This window comes from Brassica napus, chromosome C2 (genome assembly GCF_020379485.1).
Source record: "Brassica napus cultivar Da-Ae chromosome C2, Da-Ae, whole genome shotgun sequence".
Classification (NCBI taxonomy): domain Eukaryota; kingdom Viridiplantae; phylum Streptophyta; class Magnoliopsida; order Brassicales; family Brassicaceae; genus Brassica; species Brassica napus.
This window is the reverse complement of record NC_063445.1, coordinates 33,165,519-33,192,111: the sequence shown is the minus strand read 5'-3', so window position 1 is coordinate 33,192,111 and position 26,593 is coordinate 33,165,519. Positions and strand designations below refer to the sequence as shown.

Here is a 26,593-nt window from a genome sequence, read left to right as displayed (position 1 = left end):
GTCCAAACATCAAATTCTTTTATAACCTTATTATTATTGCAAGAAGAGCAGGGACATCTTAACATACCACTTTTTGCATCCGGTTGCTGTTGAACAAGCCTCATGAATTCTCCAATCCCTTGAACGTATTCTTCCGTAAGCAAATTGGTGTTCGGATCCAAATGAGGTTTATCCATCCACGAACGATAATAAACTTCTGAAGACATGATTTTCACGGAATTGTTATGACTAAAGAGAATGAAGTGTGAATGAGTTGAATGACGAGGGGTTGTAGTTATAGGAAATTGCTTACGGACCTCCGACGACTTTCCGACGAAATTCCGACGGATGTAAAGCAGTCCGTCGGAATTCCGTCGGTATTGTCCAATCTCAAACGGCTATACAACGGTCATATATATTTGTCGGCAACGGTCACATGGTTCGTCGGAATTCCGACGACTTTACTGTTAATCGGAATGTCGTCGGAAATTCGTCGGAATATACCGACGAACTTCCGACGACTACAACGGTTACATTTTTTATCGGAATGTCGTCGAAAAGTCGTCGGAATATTCTGACGACCCTTGTTTTGTCGGAATTCCGTCGGAAATGGCCGACGAAATTCCGACGACTTCATTTTTTTGGATTTGGTTGGTAATCCGTCACAAATCCGTCACAAATGTTCGACGACATTGGTGTCTGTCGGAACCTCCGTCGGAATTCGGCGTGTTTTCTTGTAGTGATGGAAGCTAATATGGGGTTCATGGAAGGGATTATAGCAGAGGGATATAAATTGGGTGAGAACACAATGTGATCTGAATTGGTGGGAGTGATGAAGAAGCAATATGTGGGGATATGCTGATGACCGAAGCTTTTCAACTCTGGTGGTTACCATATGTTGTGATGACAACAAAAATGGATCCCCTACATCTAACGACATATGTACTATCTTAGCTGAGAATTTATGATCTCCTGCTGGGTTCGTTGTTCATAAGCTATATGTCATATTAAAACCATTGGTTTCGAAGATTGATGTCAATGAAGAGCCTATATTTTCTAGTAGGTCCAAAGGTAAACAAGCATTATTTAAAATTTAAAATTTATTGGTTCGTTACCATTTTTTTTGGAGGCATTAATGTGGACTAATTTATGCAATAGATAGTAAGTATATTTCAAAGTGTGGACATGAATTTAGTAATTAACATGATAATATGAGATTTAGATGTCTACTTTTTTAAAGGAAAAATTATTGTCAGCTACAAGAATAATACACCACCACATGGTCACACATCTGCACAAAAGTAACCTATTGAAAACCACACAAGCTATATGAATCACATGAAAAAATCCCTGAACTAATATGTGTTATGTTGTTAATACCATAAATATAATTTTAATATCAGAAAATGTGTCAGATTTTAAATTTGGCATCACCAAGGGAATTTTTCTTTGGGAAATGGAACATAATATATATCCAAATTATAAAAAAAAAAATGAACACACATAGATCTATCATTCAAAATGCAATGTTATACACCAAATAACATGAGATAACATGTTAGAACATCTTAAAATATGTTAAGCATCATGGTAAATTGCCAGGTTGCAACTCCAAACACTTTTATGGTTATCAAAATTATATTGATGATGTTAGAAATATAATAATTCATAGTTTGGTGCTGTTTTCAAGTGATTCATATACTTTATGTAGTATTTAATACATTATTATTGTCTAGATGTGTGATCATGTGGTGGTGTACTGTTCGCGCAGCTAGCAATATTTTTTTCTTTTGAATATGAATTGGACTGTTTGCTCGGCTAACTATTTTGTTAACTGATAATATTTCATGTTTTCACATTTGGAATATATCTTAGTGTTTTTCCTCAGTGAACATGATCCGCATACAATTGTAAAACACTACTTCGGTAGTAGGTTTGTTTTGTGCTTTGTCAATAGGGTTCTAAACGTAGCCCTTCCGCTTCTTCTTACCTTGGAATGTGGAAACGCAAACACTGCATGGCTGACATCTGTGTAATGGGTGGAATATACTTTATATGATGGAACTGGAGTAGTTGGTGGGTATATTTAGTTCACGTTTATCTCATATAATTATATCTATATCATGATGGTATTGACCATCTAAGTTTGGCGCCAACTTTTGTCTTGAGGAGTGTTTGGATCCTCTTTCAGATCATGTTTATTTCGGATTAGGCGAGCGTGATAATAGCTTTGGAGGATTTAATGTTTATATTATGCATAATTTTCTTAATACTACCCGACCTGTTTAACATTTAACCATTGTATTCACTCATGAATGACGAACCTGAAAATGAATGACGAACCTGAAAATATAGGCAAGGTTGTGAACAACCAACACAATGACTAAATATTTCGATTGAATGGTCTTTAAACACAATACATCTTTAAACACCACATGGTGTTGATGTGATCAGTAAAAGATTCATTTTCTCAGCACACAATCAGCTCCAAATATGATTTTGAGACTAAAGACACAAATTTTGGGGAGAAACACTTAATTATATAATCTCATACTTTTTTTGTCAACGCCAATTTTTAGAAGATCAATTGGTAGTCGAAATTGTATCCATCCAAATGCAATTTCATACGAAATCTGGAGTATATTATGTCAAATACGGATATGAATTGCTACATGAGAACAAATTACAAGACGCACATTCTCTGGTTGATCAACCGAGCATCACTAGTTTATAGATCCATGTGTGGATTGTGCGGACCCTAGGGAAGAAGAAACATTTTATGTGGCAAGCGCTCAGAGGTTGCATTGCGACGACAAAGAGACTTGCGTTAAGGAACTTGGGTACCGATAGGAAGTGTCCTAGATGCACTTAATAATTTCTTAATTAGTAATATAATAATATTATAAACTAATATTAATTAAAATTTTATTATAAACCAAAAATAAAAATAAAAATAGTGTGCTAGTTTTAAAAAATTTATAATTAGTCTATACATTATAATAAAATAAGTTTCTATATGAATTAAATATAATAAAATAAGATTAAATTGGTAAACTGAATTAATGTAGCCTAGTAGTTAAGGTTTAAAGGATTCTACCCCAATGTTTTCAAATCCCAGACTGTGCAATTTCTTTCTTATAAGATGCAACTCTTTTTTGAGGTTTAATTATAGTGCATTCCGAGCCGTCCGCCGTGTCTGATTGTTGCGGAGAGGAGCATGACAATCGAAGATGTCATACATGTAGAACCGTCCATCTATCCAAGTGTTCCGGAGAGAGCTTCATCCTGGAATCATTATATGTGGAATTTTTCATCAATTTCGCGTATGTTGCAAGGTAGTTGATCATCATATGTAATAGATTAGAAATTATATGATGATATAATTGTTTGGTGATTTACAAAGTGATAAAAACACTGAACTATTTTATTTTTAACAAGTTTTTTCATTTAAAATAAAGAAATAAAATATCATTAAAATTCATAAACCATATAATATTTTTATTCAAAATAAAATAATTTTTTTAACATATATTAAACTTTTATACCTACGACTATTTATTATCTTTTTATTTATTTCAAAACTCACAACAATATGTTATCTAAAAATAATTATATACAAAATATAATAGTATATAACATAACCTTTAGTTCATGTGTTATTTACAAAATATGCTACTTGGAAATATTAATAATTAATTAAATATATTAAGGAAAAATTAGTTTAACTATAAATTTAATGTTTATTTTAATTATAAACAATTTTCATACAAATATTAAAAATCTTGCTAAATTTTTATTTTTCAAAAAATAATGCATATATTTAGTAATAAAAAAATTCAAAAGTCATATAATATTTCAAAATAATAAAATAGTTGTGTGATTTTCTAAATTTCTTTTGATCAAATATACATTTTTAAAAATAAATATTCCAAACTCAAAATGATAATATTCCAAACTTAAAAAGTTAAAATCATAAATTTTCAAGTATTAAATTTTGAAATGGAAAACAAAATTATATTGTAAAACTAAAAAATAGTTTAATGTTTCGAAGTCTTAATTTAATAACAAAATATCAGAAAACTTAATAGCATAACATCGAAAAAATCCTTTGTCGATAAAATTTGCTAAAATAATATATAGATGTTACTATTCATAAAATTTAATAAAATAATAGTGATAAATTACTTTAAAAAAAATGTATTTATTTATAAAATCTCGAAATATACAAAAATGATAGATGCTAAAGTATATTTTTTAAACACAACATTTATATATAAATTATCCTAAGCAAATATATTTTCTATAGTGTAACTAAATAAATTTTAAAAATATATTGTATGAAAACTGTTGAAATTAAAATAAGAACATATTTTGAAGGAGTTCTATATTTGATTATTTCAGATTAATTTATTATACCATACTCGAGCATATATTAATATGTAATAAAAATTTCGCAAATTAAAATGTATTAAAATCATTATTTATTACTAATGTTGAATAAAAACCAAACTATAAGATTATAGAGTTACATAATATATAATATTAAAATTTAAATCACATATTTAAAACGTTTACGATAATATAAAATTTATACATTTATAAATTGAAAAAATATCTGGATGGACGTGCGGGTCAAACTCTATATTATATTAAATCATCTCCAATCCAACTATAGAATAGTTCTATTATAGAGTAACTTTTGGTCCAATAGTATGTTTCTATATAGAGTTACTTTATTATATAGTTATTCTATCTTAGAAGAAAAATAGAGGTAAAAACAGAATTACACTGGAAATGCTCTTAAGAAAATATATGGGTATGATCGTTAATGCTGACATGCCAAGATATGTAGTTGGTGAGAATAGATATGTAAATAAAGGGTAGAGACTAATATGTAGGAGTATAAGAGAATTGATGTAATTAACATAGTGGTTTAACAGTATCGTACACCATTAAAAAAAATTAAGATATCATCTTTTAGGATTCAAATTTTCTAAATTATATTTAACAAGTTTTTCATAAGACAGCAAAAGAAAACTTCATATCTGTTTTGCCCGAATTAAATTCGGATTTCATAAATTTTCCAAGTCTAAAAGAAATCCTACTTTGCTTGTTTTCTTTTTTGTAAAGGAAGCTACTTGCTTGTTACTATACTATTATTTGGTCAATACCGTATTACTTTACGAAAATAAAATGAAAATCCAGTATTCTTAGTCAACTTGTATATGCGAAATATGTACCCATTTCTCACGTCATCTGAAAGGTTGAGACGAAAGAAAAATCCAAAACCTCATTTACTAAAATTAGACTTGTGTGAGCCAGTCGAAGATTCTTCGGTAACGTTTCAATCAATCACCGTTTCAATTAATGTGTAACGCTTATTTCGGCTTATTGTCCTATTATTTGCGACCTGAATGTGTTATTTTGAAAAGTTTTAAAAAACTGTTTAGTAACTATATAATTATTAGTATGTGACTTTCTTATTGTTTTGCCCTCATTTATACTGTATCACTAGGTGATTTTTCCGTGCTCATGCACAAGTATAAATATTTCTAAAGTAAATATACAATATTAATTGATTGTTATTTACTTTTAATTTTTAAATTAATTTATAATTTGTATGCATCATTTATATTAATAATATTATATTACTTTAATTATACATATGATTTTATATATACTAGTGATCAGTCCCGTACTACGTACGGGTAAAGATTTTCAAATCAAAATTAGAATGTATTAAAACTATTTTTTGGTGTATATTGTGCCTTTTGAAACTTGAATACTTATACTTAGTTAGATCGATATATTTTAAGATAATGTAGAATTCTAGATCCAGAGAGGTAACTGATGAGATCCTTCACACAATTTATGTCCTGATATACTGCTATTGTAGTTTTAGATTCAGGGATTTTTGTTTTAAAGAGAAACTACAAATCTGATAACAAAATATGTACGTAACGATTAAAAAGTTAACAAATAACATCACCACATTTCTATAAAACTATAAGCACAAAAAGGATTACCAACCTCATCAGATTACGCCTTCATATAGATAGTAGACATGAGTGTTTCTTGTTGGACGTTGCCCTTATTACATGAGTGTTTTTGACTCCCATTTACTGCCTTCTAATTATCATGGCTTTTTTTTCTTGTGGGACGTCTCATGTCTCTTAAGGGCCTTGTACGGTTGTATGTATGCTTTGACGCGAGTCTCTCTTACAGTCTCCTTCCCTAAAATATCATCATCACACAAAAAAGCACATTTCAGCTAAGAAAATTTTGATTTAATCTATTTTCAAAATGCTATTGACTTATTTTCTTCACAGTTTATCTTTTTCATTATGCATTATGTAGCTTTTGCCTGTATCTATAAAAGTAAGATAAAAAAAAAAGAAAGCTATAAACAGATTAGAAGAGAAAATTGTCTATGAAGAAAAATCAAATGACAGAAATTATAATATGAGCAAGAACAATTTAGGCTTTTAGAATTACGAACCTGGACTTTAACGTTCATTTGGCAACTTTGGCGTACCGCGTATCCGCCATCCACAACAAATGTGTTTTCCCCAAGTCTTTGAAAGGATTTTGTTCGAAGACTATTGTTATGCAACTTTTGGCCAATAGAAGTTTTCAATCTATCTGGTTGGGATTTGAAATTTTTACCACACTTTGAAGAGAGTTAGGTGCCTAGCCCTTGCAAATAATATTGGAATATTACAGTTTCCAGAATAATAAGTGAGTTAAATCTTCTGTAGAAAGAAAGAAAAACTGCTCCAAAAATCGTGAGGACATGGGAGTAGTGGAAAAATATCAGGGATTTTTTGTATAGGAAAAATAGAAAATAGTTGATAGACAAACATACGCAATTGTTTTTTGATTTATCTGCATTTGCATTTTTAATTTGTAAAATAAATTCCACATTTCAGAATTTTATTGGTGAGGTGACTTGTGATTTAGTATATAAGGGATTATATCTAATCGGTTTTGTTGTTTTTACAGTCGATTTAGTTATCATTTGGATAAATTGGATTGCATCTCTAAATTCAACTATAATATTTTTTTATTCTATATATTAAAATTTTGAGTAATTTCTTATTTGCATTTAGGTGGTTGTTGTCTTAGATATGTAAATATATTTAAGATTATTTGTAATTTAAGATATATTGTGCTTTGAATGAAATAAAAAATAAAGTAAAGTGTCTGATTCCAAATTACATAAATTATATAAAGACAATATTCTGAAGTCTCATGCATATATATAAATTTTACAAAAAAAAAAACTAAATTGTAACAATTTGTTAATATTATATTTTTATTTTTAATATGTTTTGAGTTATCCTACGATTTATATTTATAAACTAAATTATTATTCTTATAAAATTATATATTCGTATCGTAGTTAAATCTATGATTTTAGATATAAGTTGGATTAGTCGAGTCACTCATGTTGTGAGTATATTGAGTTACATATATTCTTTCAAATTCAAAATGAAGTATAATTATTTTTTATTATAATTAAATCAAATCAAATCAATTTTATTTATCGTTTAAATGTGCACGTATTTTCATGATATTTATCAAATTATATGTTGATGTTTATAAATAAAATATTAGAAAATAAAGTAATGATCAATAAAAAGTTACATGTATAAGTAGCTGATACATTTTTGGAAGCTCATGAATCCATATCAATATTTACAAAAATTAAAATATTTTATAAATTCTAAATAACTTTATGCTTTTGATTTATTGAATGGAAACCAAAATTTATTTTAAAGAATCATAAAATGAGAATTCAGATTTGTTTTGGTATTTTGATTATTGTTCTATTAAGTTCCACAAACATAAAACATAAAAATTTAAAAACAAACATAATATATCTACCTCATTAAACTATTGTGTAACTATTTCATCAAACAATGTTTATTTTGAAAACTTATTTTTAGTTTTTTTTTTTAATATCTCTTAAAAATAAGCAATAAACAAAATTGTGATTGTATTTAAAATAATATTATATAAGTAAAATATAATTTATTGACATTTTTTTGTAATTGAAAAATATTATAGTCAACTAAATATATGAAAATAATTAAAATTTTTTAATAATACTAATTATAAAATATTTTTAGTCAATTAAACATAAATCATTTTATGTTACTTAATTATTTTATATAATCATCTATGAAAAGAGATAGATATATATATAAATATTTCTATTACTTTGAATTGTTTTTTATTTTTAAAATTATCTTTGAAAAGAAATAATTTTTTTTTCTAAGATCAAGATTATATGTGTAAATTGTTTTTAATGAAATAACATTATATACAAATTTATATTACTTCAAAAGTATATTTTATGTTATTTAAAAATATTTTTTAAATGTAATATTACTATTTTGTAAACTTTCCCTTTTTATGAAATCATATTATATATTCATATATTTTCGTTTTTCAATTTTTTTTTTTTTAACTTTATAAAAAATAATCTTTTTTTTATTATATGTATATATTTATTGGAAAAACTTTAAAAGGAAACTAAATAAAAATATAAATAATAGTATTTTAAATGTAATACTTTTAATTCATGAAGGGTATCAGTGTAATCTACCACCTTGAGAGTTAACGTGAGAGCGACACATAGGAAATTGACTTCTCAAATAATATTATAGAGATACTTATTCATACATTCTTAAAATCTCCAGCTCCGCAACAATCTATTCACTTCTCTCTAAACAAATAATTGGAAAAATAAATGGACTTTAATGATATAAATGGTCAAATAAATTTTAAACTTGTTCATATACACCATCATATATCAGACCCAAGATGTTAAATCTTAAATTATTACAACATAATCAGGATTAGTCAGTTCATAAACATGCATCGCGGTCTTTTCAAAATTGTGCCTCGCATAAACGTTAGAGCTACCTAAGTGAACCTATTAATAATCAGTCCTAATTAAACATGCGACATATATGAGTCAGTCGAAGATTCTTCAATTGTTACAACCAACTCAGAATTAGTCAGTTCAACATTATACACCTAACTGAACCTGTTGGATAATTCCGATGAACTCGAGAAGCAAGTTAACTCATTAAAGTAAAGTTTGATGGGTTAAGGAAAAATGAAAACATATCGAGCTTAGGAATGTTTCCATATTATTATTAGGAAAAGATGTAACTTCGCCCTTAGAAAAAGATGTAGCTTCGTTCTATATATAGAGTTCTCATGGAGAGATGTTCCATCAAGAGAAACACATTGAAAGGTTTAGTTTTGAGAGAGTTTCTAAATCTAATAAGAAGATAAATTCTTATAATTTTTGTGTTTGTGCAACTTTAATTGGTGTCAGAGCTCCAGGTTTCGAAGATCGTTTACAAGAGGAGTTGTAACTCGATCAAAACATGGGAGACGATCACAATTCTCAAGGACGTGACAAAGGTCTTGAGATGAAGAAGGACATACGATGATATCATCGACGAACTACACTGTATGGTCGATGCGAATGAAAGTGATGCTTCGTTTATAGGTGTTTGGGATACAATTGATCCAGGGAGCGATGATGCAAAGAAGAACAATATGGCGATTGCTCTAATCTTTCAATCAGTCCGGGAAGCGCTAATACTTCAGATAGGAGAACATGATACGTCGAAGAAGATTAGGGAAGCTATCAAATCCCGTAACCTAGGTGCTGATCGCGTGAGAGAAGTGAGGTTACAAACTTTGATGTCTGAGTTCGACAAACTGAAGATGACAGACACAGACACGGTGGATGACTACGCGGAAAACTTTTAGGCTTAGCATCGAGAGCAGACGCGTTAGGAGAGATAATGGAAGCATCGAAGCTAGTAAAGAAGTTTCTGAAGGGACTTCCAAGAACGAAGTTCATTCACATCGTAGCTTCGTTAGAACAAGTGCTGGATCTAAATTCAACGGGATTCGAAGACATTGTTGGGAGATTGAAGGCTTTTGAAGAACGCATAAAAGAAGAAACCCAAGATGAAGATCAATCGAAGCTCATGTTTGGAAAGAATGATACGCAAGTTACTGGAAGCCATAACAACTCGCGTGGAAGAGGCAGAGGTAGAGGTTATGGTGGAAGAGGAAGAGGACGAGGAAGGTCTAATGGTTCTGATGGTCATAACAAAGGAGGAGAAGCTTCAGACAAGACCAAGAAGGACTACTCTAAGGTTAGATGTTGGCGATGCGACAAGATGGGGCACTTCGTGTCACATTGTCCTACACGACCAAAAGAAGAAGCTAACCTAACGTAAACACAAGAAGCAGATGCATTATATATGCATGAAGTAGTATTCCTCAATGAAGAGAGAGTGTTTCCTAAGAGGTTTGACGAATGCGATGGCAATACGAGTGTATGGTACCTTGACAATGGTGCAAGTAACCATATGACAGGCAAGAGAGATTTCTTCTCAAACCTAGATGAGAGCATCAAAGGCAAAGTCAAATTCGGTGATGGATCAAACGTCGAGATTGTTGGGAAAAGGTCGATCACGTTCATCGAAAAAACAGGGGAGAGAAGTGCACTCAAACATATCTACTACATCCCAAGTCTTGAACACAATATCATAAGTCTTGGACAAGCAACCGAGATGGGTTGTGAGGTTAATATGAAAGAAGACTTACTGATGCTGAAAGATCCCCGTGGAAGGCTATTAGTACAAGTCGCAAGGCAACCAAACCGATTGTACAAGACGCCAATGGAGGTTGAATATTCGAAGTGTCTTCAAATACAAGAAACTGATGTTACATGGACGTGGCATGCACGGCTAGGACATGTGAACTTTGGAGTCATGAAGAATATGGTAGACAAGGAGATGGTAGTAGGGATGCCTCAGGTGATACACGGGAAAGATGTGTGCAGCACCTGCTTGGTTGGGAAGCAAACTCGGAAGTCTTTCCCGCCTAAAGCAAAGTATCAAGCATCACACGCATTGGAGTTGGTACATGGTGACTTGTGCGGTCCGATATCACTATCAACACCAGCAAACAATAGATATGTATTTGTCTTAATTGATGATTACTCAATATATATGTGGACGATGCTGCTAAGAGAGAAGAGTGAAGCGTTCGATCGATTCAAAAAGTTCAAGGAGTATGTGGAGAATCAAACGAAGCTAAAACTCAAGAATTTTCGCACTGATAGAGGAGGAGAGTTCACATCTTCTGAGTTCATTCGTTTTTGTGAAGAAAATGGTGTAACTAGACATCTCACCGCATCATATACACTATCAACAAACGTGGACGAAGAACCAGGATCATTCATGCTTCCTCATATCGATGTTACAGAAGAAGGAGATGGTGATGAGCATCAAGATCACCAACACCACGAAGAGCAAAACAATAATGAAGAAGAAGAAGTTGTAGATGCAGGTGAACAAGAGCAAGTAGCAGAGAACAACGATGCAAACCAAGACCAGCATGTAACATCAAGATATGGTCGTAACATCAGAAAACCAAAGCGGTTCGATGATTACATTTTACTCGCTGAAGTTGAAGGTGGTAGACTCTTGCTCACCATCGATGGTGAACCAGAAAGTTACATCGGAGCTGCAGTGATACAAGCTTGGATCGATGCAATGAAGACAGAGATTGAATCTATCATAAAAACCAAGACCTGGAAGCTCGTCAAGAAGCCTGCAGGTGTAAAACCGATAGGTTTGAAGTGGATCTATAAGATCAAGAGGAATGCAGATGGAACAGTGATCAAATACAAAGCAAGGCTAGTTGCAAAAGGCTACGTGCAACAACAAGGCATAGACTTCGACCAAGTGTTTGCACCAGTTGCTCGGATAGAAACCATACGACTACTCTTGGCGTTAGCAGCAACTAATGGATGGGAGATCCATCACTTAGATGTGAAAACTGTGTGCCTGAATGGAGACTTAAATGAGGATGTATACGTGATTCAACCAGAAGGCTTTGTCGAGAAAGGAAAGGAGGATCATGTGTACAAACTTAGAAAAGAACTATACGGTTTGAGTCAAGCTCCGAGAGCTTGGAACATCAAACTCGACCGTGTTCTCAAGGAGATGGAGTTCACGAAGTGCACCAAGGAACCTGCGGTATATCAAAAGAAAGAGAAGGGGGAGGTTCTATCATAGCTATTACGTTGATGACTTGTTTGTAACAAGAACTTCGCTCAACGTTATCAAGCAATTCAAAGATGATATGTCAAGAAGATTTGAGATGTCAGACCTCGGGAAGCTTACATACTATCTTGGTATAGAAGTAACGCAAGGAGCTGATGGCATTCGAATCAAGCAAGGAGGATACGCACAAGGTATACTTGTCAAGACGAAGATGGAGTCACGTAACTATGCTCACGTTCCGATGCACACGAGTTTGAAAATATCAAAGGCAAAGGAGGAACCTGAGATTGATGCAACATCGTATCGAAGCACCATAGGATGCTTAAGATATCTTCTTCATACACGACCGGAATTGGCGTTTTCGGTTGGTGTATTAAGCAGATATATGCAGAGTCCAAGAGAGAGTCATGGAGAAGCAGTGAAACATCTACTACGATACATAAAGGGCACTACAGAGTATGGTCTCTTCTTCAAACGGGATGGAACAACGGAGATTACAGGTTACAGTGACAGCAGCCATAACATAGACGTTGATGATGGAAGAAGTACTACAGGGTTTATGTTCTACCTAGGAACATCGCCGGTCACGTGGACATCGTGCAAGCAACCCACAGTGGCACTCTCTTCATGTGAGGCGGAGTTCATGGCAGCTACGGAAGCTGCAAAACAAGCAATATGGTTAAAGGAGTTGATGGTCGAGATCATGAACACAGAAGACAAGAAGGCCGTGTTGAAGATTGACAACAAGTCAGCGATAGCCCTCACCAAGAAGCCGGTGCTTCACGGTAGAAGCAACCACATACTCTCGAAGTACCATTTCATTCGAGAATGTGTGGAGTTCGACTTGATCGAAGTGATGCACGTACCTGGAGTGGAGCAGAAGGCAGACATACTCACTAAACCATTGGCAAGGATCAAGTTCGAAGCAATGCACAAGTTCATCGGAGTTCAGAAGATCAACATACCCGAGATTCGAGTTGGAATTAAGGGGGAGAATGTTGGATAATTCCAATGAACTTGAGGAGCAAGTTAACTCATTAAAGTGTAGTTTGATGGGTTAAGGAAAAAGGAAAAAATATCGAGCTTAGGAATGTTTCCATATTTTTATTAGAAAAGATGTAGCTCCGCCCTTAGGAAAAGATGTAGCTTCGTCCTATATAAAGAGTTCTCATGGTGAGATGTTCCATCAAGAGAAACACATTGAAATGTTTAGTTTTGAGAGAGTTTCTAAATCTAATAAGAAGAGAAGTTCTTATAATCTTTGTGTTTGTGCAACTTTAGAACCAACCTATTAAGAATCCCTTGTAATATCGGTGAACTCAAAATAGAAAACCTTTTTATATAACTAACTTAATTTACTGATTGTCTGTTTTAATTGATTTGTAAATTCTTCCAAATTTGGATGGGCATTTAGTCGGAAATCAACAAAATAAGTATTTGCTCAGTATTTGGAAGTAACCCAATATCTCACGTATATAAATATGAGAAATTTTCTAGAATATTTTTTTTTTAAATTTTTGTCACAAAAATAGCTTTCAATGAGAAAAATGACAAAAAAGGTTTTATTAAGAGGTAAAAATACATTTTTACCTTAGGGTTAACTAATATAGAGTTAGAGTTTAAAATTAAGGAATGGGGTTTTGAGGATGAAATTTCAAATTAAAAAAAAATAAAAAATAAATATTAAAAATTTCAAAATAAAAATAAACTATTTTGGTCATTTTCATTTTTGAGGATTATTTTTGTAACAAATAAATAAAAAAAAAAGTTATATGAGAGAATTGCCCTATAAATAGTGTAGCATAACGAAGCAGTACAAATAAAAGAAAAAAATATCTATCTAAAAATGGAGAAATGCTTCGCTTCGATGATTTTCCTGGCTTCTTTTCTTCTTCTTGTCCTTTTAAACCTTGAACTCGTTCGTGCCGTCGGGTGTGCCGGAAGCTTATTCAACAGTAACAGCACCTACGCTCAGAACCGTATATAACAATCTCTTCTCTACTCTTGCTTCAAAAGTCGTTGCCAACGGTGGACTCTACAACGATTCACTCGGCCAAAATCCCAACAGAGTTCAAGCTCTTGTCTTCTGTGCAAGAGGCGTTGAGAAAGCTTGTATTAGTTGTGTCCAAAAAGTGATTTAGGATATACAAAAAGAGTGTCCATATCACATGGATTCGTTCCAGTGGGACAAAGACGTTGTAGACGACCATGTTTCTTGTCTTGTACGTTCCTCAAACCAAGCAGCTTTCCAGAAACTCGAGCTTCGACCTGCTGACATTCACCCAAATCCAAACAGTATCGAACCATCCAAGAACATGCCCCTTTTCACTAAACAGTGGGAATCAACAGTTAATCGGACTATCAAGGTTGCCACGGAATCTAATACTTCCTCACTACTTCAGTACTTTGGTGCTGTAAAAGCCGAGTTCACGGAGTTTTCCAAATGTATACATGTTTGATGCAAATGCACGCCCGACATAACTTCTCGAGAGTGCATGACATGTTTGGAAAAATGCGTGGCATATTTTAAAGCAATGTATTGGGGAAGCCAAGGAGGCGAGGTTAGTCGTCCGAGTTGTGTTTTCTGGTGGGATCTATATTCTTTCTGTAGTGCTTTTGATAATATAACAATATTTTATGCACCTCCTCGAGTTAAGTCGCAGGCTCAGCCACCTGCAAATGACAAGAAAGGTAAAAGAGAAATTCCCTAGTATAACATTGAGAAAATGTGTAATTAAATACCAAACTAACTCAAATTCTCCTAAACAAATACAAAACTTTTCATTAATCTAAATAAATCACAAACTTATAATTATTGAGCCATACTGAGCATAAGTTATCTCAATTTAATTTATCATCTAACCTCTGTTTGATATTAACGGTTAATGAAGTGGTGTCGTTTTAAGAATAGAACAAAAACCTAATGAATCAAAAACGATACTTCTAATCTACACGTACTCTTCTCTTCTTTCTCTGCTCATTGTAGAACCCTAACTCATCTCGTCTTTCTCTTTTCAGTCATACTAAAACTCCATATCATCTTTTCTCCAAATCGTTATCATCTCTTCTTTTTCTTCTCTTTCGTTTTAAAACTGTAAATCGTTTTTTACTAATATGGTGATAAGGAAAAAGCTTCCACCACGTCGAGGCAGATGTAGAGAACCTCAACCTCAACCTGTTGCAATAAGGTCGGCTGTATTTACAGGCTATGATGGAGATGAGTGTGAACCTGTACCCGGTGATGATTGTGAGGCTATTGTTGATGATCCTGGTGATGAGATCGAAGAATATGAGAATGAGGTTTCAGAAGAAGAAGGATGTGGCGTACAAACTGAAGAAGAAGCTTGTGAAGTTTTCTCATCCCACTTTGGAGATGTTGCAAGTAATGATGGAGACGAAAACGATGAGAGTGGAGATTATGATTGCTGGAATGAGGATAATACGCCTGATCCTGTATCATCCGATGACGAGGAAGAAGATGCTGGAATGAGGATAATACGCCTGTTCCTGTATCAGCTGATGACGAGGAAGAAGATGCGCGAAGGGAAGCTTGTGAGGATGCAGCATCAGCCGATGAGGTCTTAGCGTTGGGGAAGACGTTTTCGTCTGCATCAAAGTTCAAGCAAGCTCTTCTTAGGTATTCTCTGGAAACAAGATATGATATCAAGCTATACATATCAACACAAATTAAGATTGGCGCTGTTTGTTCTGACACTGAGTATGATTGTCCTTGGAGAGTGTATTGTTCGTTTGAGAAGAGGAAACATAAACTGCAGATAAAGGTTTATCTTAATGAACACGCTTGTATACGTTCTGGTTACTCGAAGATGTTGAAGCCTTCATCAATTGCGCAGCTGTTTGCGGAGAGGTTGAGGGTGAATCCTAAGCTTACAGCTAAGGAAATTGCTGAAGAGATCAAGAGAACATACAACTTGATTGTTACTGAAGACCAATGTCAAAAAGCTAAGACTAAAGTCACAAGAGAAAGAAGAGCAAGTCATGAAAAACACTTTTCTCGAATCTGGGATTATGAAGCAGAGCTTCGAAAGACTAATCCGGGAACCATAACTGAGATAGTGACCATTCCTGGACAAACACCAAGAAGCAAGCAAAGGTTTGAACGTATCTACATTTGTTTTGAAGCACAACGTGCAGCTTGGAAGTCGACTTGTAGACCGATCATAGGACTAGATGGTGCATTTCTTAAATGGGATGTGAAAGGCCAATTGATTGCTGCTATGGGAAGAGATGGAGATTGCAGAATTGTGCCGATTGCGTGGGCAGTCGTAGAGATTGAAAATGACATTAATTGGGCATGGTTTGTGAATTACCTAAAAGTGGATTTACAACTCAGTGATGGGAGCAATTTGACATTCATATCCGATAAGCAAAAGGTAAAAATCTTGGTGTACTTTGTTTGTTTTGGTAAACTCGTATCGTACATGTTTTTTTTTTTTTTAAAGGGTTTGGTGAAAGCTGTTCACCTTGAACTTCCCAATGCAGAACATCGTATGTGTGCGAGACACATTCTAGGAAACTGGAAGAGAGACAGCCACGACCCACAACTAGAGAGACTGGTCTTGGAAATAGCCCGTAGCTACACCTTAGGAGACTTTATAGAGCATACGAATGCATTGAAGAGCTACAATCAGCTAGCGCATCAAACTCTACAAGCCACCAATCCACATACATGGTCTGGAGCTTACTTTAAGGTTGGTTCTTGTTGCAATGATAATTTGAACAACCTGAATGAATCTTTTAACAAAACCATTTGCGAGGCTATGAGAAAACCACTACTTGGCATGTTAGAAGATATTAGGCGAAAATGTATGGTACGCACAACAAAAAGGTCTATCATCGCTAATAGATTGAAGACTAGATACACAAAGAGGGCACATATTGCGATAGAAACTGCTATAGCTAAGTCTCAAGATTGTATTAGATACATGGCTACGGGTGATGTCTATGAAATTGACTATCATAACTGCTCATATAGCGTTGATATGGGTCTGAAAACATGTGGTTGTGGGATGTGGCAATTGAATGGAATTCCTCGTAACCATGCTGCTTGTGTGATAACAGCAAAGAAACAGAAAATAGTTGACTATGTTTCTGATTATTACACTACCATAAGATGGAGAAAAACTTATGATTGTAGTATTAGGCCTGTGGAAGGGATGAAGTTATGGCCTATGCTGAACAGGTTACCAGTCTTGCCTCCACCAAATAGGTTAGGTAATAGAGGAAGACCAAGCACTTATGCCAGACGGAAAATCGCAAATGAATCATCATCTTCCTCTAGTAAAACTAAGTTAAGCCGTGAGAAGCGTGTCATGATATTCTCTAATTGTAGAGAAGAAGGACATACTAAGCCGAGATGTTCAAAACCAAGCGTTCCACCTGAACCTAAACGTCCAAGTGGTCGGCCAAAGAATGATCAGGTGCACTTTTATTGTCTGACTGATTTTATATCATATCAATTCTAGAAAATCTCAAATTTTTATGTGTTCTATTAGGGAGGATCACAAGGTGGATCACAAATTGGATCATAAGCTTGATGGTCGTATGATGCATCTATTGTTTCTTTTGTTGTTGTTTTATCTGTTACAAACTATCATGTGTTGCTGAGATATTCCTTTTTTCAAGAGATTGTTACTTATCTTGTCAAAGTTGGATTCCTTATGTTTTATGAAAACTATTCGTGTGTGCTTTTGTTACTGCCCTTTGTGATGGTTTTTCTTTGTATCAGTTGTCAGGTTTGTTTGCGTAACAAGTTTTGAGTTTCTTATTTTCTTTTGCATCTTCTTCTTATTCTCAGAGCATAATCGTTAAACAAGAACAAAAACAAACCAGAAAGCTACTGTTAATGCATGTTTGTTTGTCATTACGAGAAAAATGTAACACTGAAATTAACAAAAACAGTTTGCGCATGTCCCAAAATGACAAAGAAAGTTTAAAAAGAAAATAAAAGTCAATTCGCTCGTGCCAGGAAACACCGCTTCTTGAGCTTCCTCATCCATCTCTTCTAATAGAGACTCCTTGGTGTCCACTTATCTTATGTAGTCCAAAGTTTCCTCAAAGTATGGTTTTCGGGTTGTGCCTAGTAAAACCACTCGAACATATATAAAATCCTTAAACTGTTGCAGGAAATAAAACTATAAACAAAAATCTATTTTATATCTAGCAATGTCCAATGAGAAAGGAAAGAAGAGATTATTACGTAATGAGGAATGGAGAAGAAGAAGTTTGTTATGATGAAAAGATATTTTCATTCCTTATCGCTTTACAACAGTCTCTACTTCTATTTATATACAAGCTATGACTAAACCGGTCAAAATCAAAATTATAGTGAACCAGCGAAAGGAAACCAATTCAATGATTTAACCAACTCCAATAGGTCCCCTAAAGATGAGCTGTATGTGTTGATTAAGCTCGTCTTGGACTTGAGATGTTCAAACTGATGAGGGAATAAAGGTTTAGTCAAAATGTCTGCAACCTGATCTTCAGTACGCACATGAAGGGTCTTCATTAAGCCTTTATCCAACTTCTCACAAACTGTATGGCAATCGAGCTCAATATGTTTTGTTCTCTCGTGAAAAACCGGATTGGTGGCAATGTATATCGCAGCGGTACTATCAGAATAAAGAACTACTGTGGAAGCCCACACCCGAAGATCTTTGAGCAAATGGGTCAACCACATCATCTCACAAGACGCCAATGCTAAAGCTCTATACTCTGCTTCAGCAGAAGACCGAGATACAGTAGGTTGGTGGCAATGAAGGGTCTTCATTAAGCCTTTATCCAACTTCTCACGAACTGTATGGCAATCAAGCTCAATATGTTTTGTTCTCTCGTGAAAAACCGGATTGGTGGCAATGTATATCGCAGCAGTACTATCAGAATAAAGAACTACTGTGGAAGCCCACACCCGAAGATCTTTGAGCAAATGGGTCAACCACATCATTTCACAAGACGCCAATGCTAATGCTCTATACTCTGCTTCAGCAGAAGACCGAGATACAGTAGGTTGGTGGCAATGAAGGGTCTTCATTAAGCCTTTATCCAACTTCTCACGAACTGTATGGCAATCGAGCTCAATATGTTTTGTTCTCTCGTGAAAAACCGGATTGGTGGCAATGTATATCGCAGCGGTACTATCAGAATAAAGAACTACTGTGGAAGCCCACACCCGAAGATCTTTGAGCAAATGGGTCAACCACATCATCTCACAAGACGCCAATGCTAAAGCTCTATACTCTGCTTCAGCAGAAAAACTGGATTGGTGGCAATGTATACCGCAGCGGTACTATCAGAATAAAGAACTACTGTGGAAGCCAACACCCGAAGATCTTTGAGCAAATGGGTCAACCACATCATCTCACAAGACGCCAATTCTAAAGCTCTATACTCTGCTTCTGCAGAAGACCGAGATACAGTAGGTTGCTTCTTGGATCGCCAAGTAATCAAGGATGATCCCACAAACATTGTAAGCCCTGTTGTAGAGCGTCTACTGTCCTGACAAGAAGCCCAATCTGCATCAGCAAACCCTTTCAGAGTCAAGTCTGCAGTAGCTGAATAAAAGATTCCTTGACCAACCGTTCCTTTAATGTATTGTAAGACCTTATAGACAGCATTGAGATGAGACGAACGCGGTTTGGAGGAGTACTGACAGAGCTTGTTGACTGCAAAAGTTATATCCGGACGAGTGATGGTGAGATACATCAAACGACCTACAATCCTTCTGTATCTTTCTTTGTCTTCCAATATAACTCCGTCAGTCTTTGATAACTTCAAGTTCGGCACCATTGGAACAGAGGATGGTTTACAAGCAAACATTCCAGTAGATGCTAAGAGTTCCAACGCATATTTTCTCTCACACATTGAAATACCAGTCGATGTACGTGCAATTTCTAAGCCCAAGAAGTATTTCAAATCACCGAGATCCCTGAGCTTGAAATAACGAGTAAGATCAGCAGTAACTTCATCAGTAAGTTCCTTGCTTGTACTGGCAATGATGATATCATCGACGTAAACCAGAATAGCAGTGAAGGCATTATCATACATTCGAATGAACAATGTATGATCCCCCTGTCCTTTAGTGTATCCCATACTGATCAATGTAGCAGAGAAGTTCTTGAACCACCACCTTGAGGCCTGTTTTAATCCATAAATCGATTTCTTTAATCGCAAAACAGTATTCTTAGGCAGTGTATATCCATTCCTCTCTTCATAACCTTCAGGTAACTTCATATACACCTCTTCATCCAACTGTCCATTCAAGAATGCATTAGAAATGTCTAACTGTCGTAGATACCATTTCTTAGATGCAGCTACCTTGATTAACAATTTCACAGTGGCCATCTTCGCAACTGGTGAAAAATTATCAGTGTAATTTAATCCTTCCTTCTGAGTGTATCCCTTCGCAACAAGCCGAGATTTACGTCTTTCCAAAGTCCCATCAGCATTAAACTTCAAAGAATGTAACCACTTACAACCCACAGCTCTCTTCCCTGCAGGTAATTGTGCTTCCTCCCATGTATTTGTATTTTCCATAGCTACAATTTCCTTATCCACTGATTCACACCATTCTTTAGACTCTCGAGCTTCAGTATATGAAGCAGGGATAGGTATTTTGGTTATGGTATTTATATAAGCAAGATGATATGGAGTGAGTTTAGAGTATGAAAGAAAGTCTGAAATTGGGTGAGCTGTTTCATTAGTGAGAGAGTTACAGTAATAGTCCTGTAAATGAGCAGGTTGTTTACGAGGACGAGATGAAGAAATTTCTGGTGGAATGATAGGAATGGAAGGAGCAGAAGTTGATTTGAGTGGTGATGAAATGGATGTAGCGGGTGGTGGAATGATATGAGGTGATGATGAATGAGTGGTACCTGAGAGCTGAGAGTCTATCGATGTGAAGCTCTTCAAATACTTCTCAGATGCAGAATTTTTCTTTAATGGGAATATGTCCTCATGGAATGTCACATTTCTGGTGATGAAAGTTCTATTACTTTCCAAATCCATGAGCTTGTAACCCTTAAATCCAGAGGGATATCCAATGAAGACACAAGCTTTAGAACAAGGTTGAAACTTATGTCTCTGTTTTGGTCAAGTTGAGGCGTAACGTAAGCATCCAAACGTCTTGATCTGTGAGTAATCTGGAGCTTTACCCGTTAAGATTTCATGCGGTGTCTTGTTCTGTAGAACTTGAGGAGGAGTCCTATTGATCAGAAACACTGCTGTCAAGACGCTCTCACCAACGGTAATGGTAATTGAGACTGAAACATGATGGCACGAGCAACGTTGAGAATGTGCTGATGTTTACGCTCGACCGCTGAGTTTTGTTCTGGAGTCTCTGGACAAGAATGGAAAGCCTTAATCCCTTTCTCCTGATAAAAATCTGTAAACATGAGCTCAGGTGCATTATCTGATCTCACTGACTTTACTCTCACATTGTACTGATTCTCTACCAATTTGATGAAAGCTGGGAAAACAGTTTAGACTTCATTCTTTGTGTGTACCAAGTAGATCCAGGTAGCTCTAGAATGGTCATCAACAATCGTTAAAATATAACGGTAACCTTCATTTGTTTACACTGAGAATGGACCCTAAATATCAATATGTAACAATTCAAAGTTTGAGTTACAAATATTGTTGACAGAGGTATAAGATAGTTTCTTCTGTTTTGCCAGATGACAAGTATGGCAATAAGAAGATCCTTTATTCTTCATTCTCGTAGTACCCAACGCTTCAGAGATGACATCCAATCTGTGATAAGAAGGGTGACCTAACCTCCTATGCCAGACTCCATGATCAACAACTGCATTAACTGGGACATGAGGAGCAGTTGTATCCAGCACATAAAAGTTTCCAATACGTCTACCCTGACCAATCATCAACACCCTGGTAGGATCCTGGATAGTACAAGAAGAAGGATCAAATATCACATGAGGTCCAATATCAGAAGTCAAAGAGCTGGTACTGAGGAGATTCAATCTGAATTCAGGAATAAACAACACATTGTTGAGACAAATATGTTTGTTGAGTTGAATCTTCCCCACACCATTGATCTTAATAGTGGTTCCTGTTGGTAAATTCACAAAACTCTCAACTGATGTGTCAATTGTGGAGAATAGATTCTTATCATGAGACACATGATGTGTTGCTCCAGAATCTATAACTCACGTCTGAGATGACATAGTGTTTTGAGAAACCATCAGAATACCAACAAAGAATTGTGTGGAAAGAGAGAAATTGATACCAGAGGTGCTTGGTTCATTAGTAGCAGAGGTGGAGTTTGGTTGAAGTTGAGAACTGAACAAGGCAATGAAATGTTGAATCTGATCTTTGCTTAGATTTCCAATCATGTTCTCAACAATCAAAGTTTTTGACTCTGCGTTTACCAAAGGAGATAAAGCAACTTGAGCTGCGACTTTAGGAGTTGAAGAAGATATCTCATTGCCTTTGTATTTTGAGACAAATCCAGGAGGAAAACCATGTTTCTTGTAACATCTCTCTGCTATGTGCCCCACTCTTTTACAAAAGGAACAGATAGGACGACCTTTGTTGGGACCATTCTGAACATAGGAGATGCTTTGCTCAGTCAAGTTAGTCTCAGAAACTTGAAAAGCAGTTGGAGATGGTACTGTGGTTGAGAATCCTTTATGGCTGTCGTCTTGATCAAGAATGTTATATATCTCAGAAAGGGACGGGAGAACTTTCTTCATGATTATCTGTCGTCGAATGATGTTGTAAGACTCATTCAATCCAGCCAAGAACTTAACAATCTTAGCTCTGTCAGCTTTCAATTGAATGCTAGCCGCATTACCACAAACACAAGGTCTATCAGGTTCATATGCACCCTCAATATTATCCCACAGAGTTTTCAAAGTTGTGTAATACTCTGAGAGAGACATCGTTCCTTGGCGCAGATCTTGTATCTCTTGAGTGAGGTTGAACGTGCGTGGGAGATTGGTGAGATGGAAACACCCATGGAGATCACGCCATATATCTGAAGCATCGTTCAATCTTAAGATACTGCGGTATATACAGAGTTCAATAACCATGACTTAACCATGCTATTGAATCTGGACCAGAGACGAAAAGTAGGATCTAGATCAGGAGGTCTGATGATAGTTCCATCGATGAATCCTATCTTATTCTTAGCATCCAAGGCAATAGACATCGCAGCATTCCAATCATCATAGTTAGGTCCCTCAAGTTGAATAGAGATGAGAGATAGACCTGGATGATCCGCATTGTTCAAAAACAAAGGAGATTGGTTTGGATCATTCAGATTCATGTTGATCGGAACTTGCTGTGGTGCAATCAGAGCAGTAGTTGCATTTGGAGCCAGAGGAGGTGCGATCAGAGCTTGGTGAGGTGAATCAGGAGGTGTGGTGTCGGTTTCATTGACACGCGAAGGTCTCCGAGCTGGATTCCGAGCTGCGCTTGTCGATGCAACCGATTGAGTTGAACGGCGAGTTTGAATCTTCCGTACAGAAACCATCGGAGCTCAAAAAACGTATGGATATGGATAATGAGACGATGAGATGAGCTCAGATGATGAAGAACGAAGAAGATCAAGTAACAATGGAGCTTGATGGCTCTGATAGCATATTACGTAATGAGGAATGGAGAAGAAGAAGTTTGTTATGATGAAAAGATATTTTCATTCTTTATCGCTTTACAACAGTCTCTATTTCTACTTATATACAAGCTATGACTAAACCGGTCAAAATCATAATTACATTGAACCAGCGAAAGGAAACCAATTCAATGATTTAGCCAACTCCAATAGAGATAATTAGTTTAGATGGGAGATTATTTGCAGAAAGAAAGAGAAGACAAAGAAGACATGGTTCTGAAATGGATTAAAAGTATCAATTTAGAATTTTTTACCTTTTGGTTTGTTCTCAAATGACGTCATATCAACAAACAGAATATTAGATGGAGATTTAGCGACAAATTAAGTTGACCAAAGGTGTACCTAAAATAATCGAGTCAATATAAGTTTGTGATTTATTTGGATTAATGAAAAGTTTGTATTTTTTAGAGAATTTGAGATAGTTTGGTATTTAAATACACATTTTCTCATATAACATTTTTAATTTTTGTCACAAAAATAGCGCTAAATGAAGAAAATAACCAAAATAAGTTTTATTAAAGGGTAAAAATGTGTTTTTTCTAGGGCTGGGAAAAAAATCCGAATCCAAAGAACCAAACCGAACCCGACCCAAAAATGTAGTACCGAACCCGAACCGAAATTGATTAAATATCCAAACGGGTTCAAAATTTTGGTATCTAAAGAACCGGAACCGAACCCGACCCGAACTGAAGTATTCCGGGTACCCGAATGCATCCAAAATAGATTTCTATACCCCCTTATATAAATATATTTTAGATTTAATTTCTATTAAAAATTCGGAATATATAAGATATTTTTATATTTTCCAAAATACTTGAAAATATATACAAATAGTCAAAAGTAAAGGTCTAAAATAGCTAAAATATTACTCAAAACACCAAAAATATTTGAAATATCTATTGATTATCTATCCAAATATTCAAACCAAATCAAATTATATGTTAACTTTAGGTATTTTGACATATGTTATTCAAATTTTATGTAATATAATATTTTGTTTATAGATTTTGAGAAATTTAAAGTATATAATGAATTTTAAAAATTTTAAAATAATTTTAATGGGTTATCTGAACCCGAACCGAATCCGAACCGAAACTTAGAAATATCCGAATGGGGCTGAAATCTTTGACCCCAAAAACCTGAAACCCGAATAGACCCGAACAGAACCGAATGCCCACCCCTAGTTTTTACCCTAGGGTTAACTAATCTAGACTTAGGGCTTAGAGTTAAGGGATGTGGTTTTGGGAATAGGATTTCAAATTTTAAAAAATAAAAAATAAATATTAAAATTTTCAAAATAAAGAGGGGCTATTTTGGTCATTTTTTCTCGAGGGATATTTTTGTGACAAAAACTTAAAAAAATTTATTTGAAAGAATTGCCAAAGGTAAAAACAAATGAGTTAGAGTATTGTTTCAATATGAAAAATGATAAGAGGGATTAAAAAAAATTGTTAATAATTTTCAGGAAGAAGCATTAGGTATGGTGGAATTATCGGAATTTTCATTAATCTTTTGGTGTTTATTGGTCTCATCAAATTTTATGGTCCGAGGAGAAAATCCAAGAATGGAATCAATGGTAAGTGTGTGTACCATGTTTTTTGCATAGAATGTTGATTGTAAGACCTATTTCGTTTTTTAGTTGGTAGTGCAGAGTACTCTGATTCGGATGGTCAATTTATGTTACGGTTTGATCTTGGTATTATCATAACGGCAACCAGTGATTTTTCATCTGAAAATAAGCTTGGCCAAGGTGGATTTGGTACCGTCTATAAGATATTTATAACATTTTCAAAATAATTAATTATATAGATCTTGGTCTTGGATGAGTAACTCTTCAAAACCGGTTTCAGGGCATATTACAAACGGGAGAGAGATAGAGGTGAAACGATTAATAAGAGGTTTAGAAGGAGGTATGGTGTTTAAGAATGAGGTTTGTTTGAACCGAGACTGTCGATAAACTAGTAAAGAGAAAAGGACGAGTTCTCGTCGGTGGGTCAAGACAAAGACGTGTTTTATTAGATCAAGTGAACGCTCAGTCGTATTACAAGGAGGGAAAAACAAGGAAATGAACCAGCGAAAGCTGGTTTGCCGGAGAATACAAGTCGGCGAGAATAAGATGTTAAACCCTAGTTTCTAGTCGAAAGTAAGTGTGTGGTGATTTGCGAATCCTTTCATCGTTGCCTCTCTTCCTCTTTTTATAGACGGTCTCCTGTTGACCTAATCCGCCTTGACCTAACGGGCCTTCTCGATGATTGGGTCGAGGTGTCGGGCCGCTGAATCGAGTCGTCGAGCCGATGACTTACGGTCGCTCGCTCTATCGGCTAAAAATAGTCTGGAGTCGAGCCGGTCGCTGGCTCGCGAGTCGACGAGCCGAGTTTCATTGTTTGATCAGGTGTTTGGGCAATTATCTTGTGGGCCTTTTGGGAGGGCTAGGCCCATACCCAACAGTAAGTCCCCCCAGTTCGCTGGTGTGTAGCGTAGCCGACCCAGTGAATTTGGAAGTAGGGTCTGCAAGACAATTGTCTTGTACTCGTGATCTTGCTCAATTCCTCGACTATAAGAGCAACTCACTTGCTCTCAATCCGTGATTCGACTGGTTTGATTTGAACCGGCGGTTTTCTTTGGTTTCGGTTATGATCGCGGATCTTGATCTAAACCAAACTTGGTTTGCCTCGAGAAGTCGAACCGTCGCGAGACTTAGTGAGTTACACGCGCCTAAATGGGCCTATCTAGGCCTATCTAGGTCTAATGATGACGCCTCGGGGCGTGAGGCGCTTCCTCCCTTATAAATACTCCTCTCGCCTCTCATTTCTTTCATTCTTCATCTGACTCAGGTATTTTTCTCTCTCTTTCTCTC

General features: G+C 35.3%; 2 protein-coding genes and 1 long non-coding RNA gene across 3 annotated transcripts; 1 reads left to right on the top strand and 2 right to left on the bottom strand.

Annotated features, from left to right (window-relative positions):
• Nucleotides 1-5,921: 5,921 nt before the first annotated feature.
• Nucleotides 5,922-7,054, bottom strand: LOC125582113. The gene is made up of 2 exons (XR_007319971.1): nt 6,479-7,054; nt 5,922-6,213 (listed from the first exon to the last, which is right to left on the bottom strand). It is a non-coding gene; the product is annotated as an uncharacterized LOC125582113 (long non-coding RNA).
• Nucleotides 7,055-15,203: 8,149 nt separating this feature from the next.
• On the top strand, nt 15,204-17,641 carry LOC111211463. The gene is made up of 4 exons (XM_048749010.1): nt 15,204-15,667; nt 15,745-16,483; nt 16,553-17,530; nt 17,606-17,641. Exons 1-4 carry the CDS (start codon nt 15,204-15,206, stop codon nt 17,639-17,641), a joined length of 2,217 nt encoding a protein of 738 aa, XP_048604967.1.
• Nucleotides 17,642-18,432: 791 nt separating this feature from the next.
• LOC111211462 lies at nt 18,433-19,311 on the bottom strand. The gene has a single exon (XM_022712558.2). It carries the CDS (start codon nt 19,309-19,311, stop codon nt 18,433-18,435), a length of 879 nt encoding a protein of 292 aa, XP_022568279.2.
• Between the last annotated feature and the right edge of the window lie 7,282 nt (nt 19,312-26,593).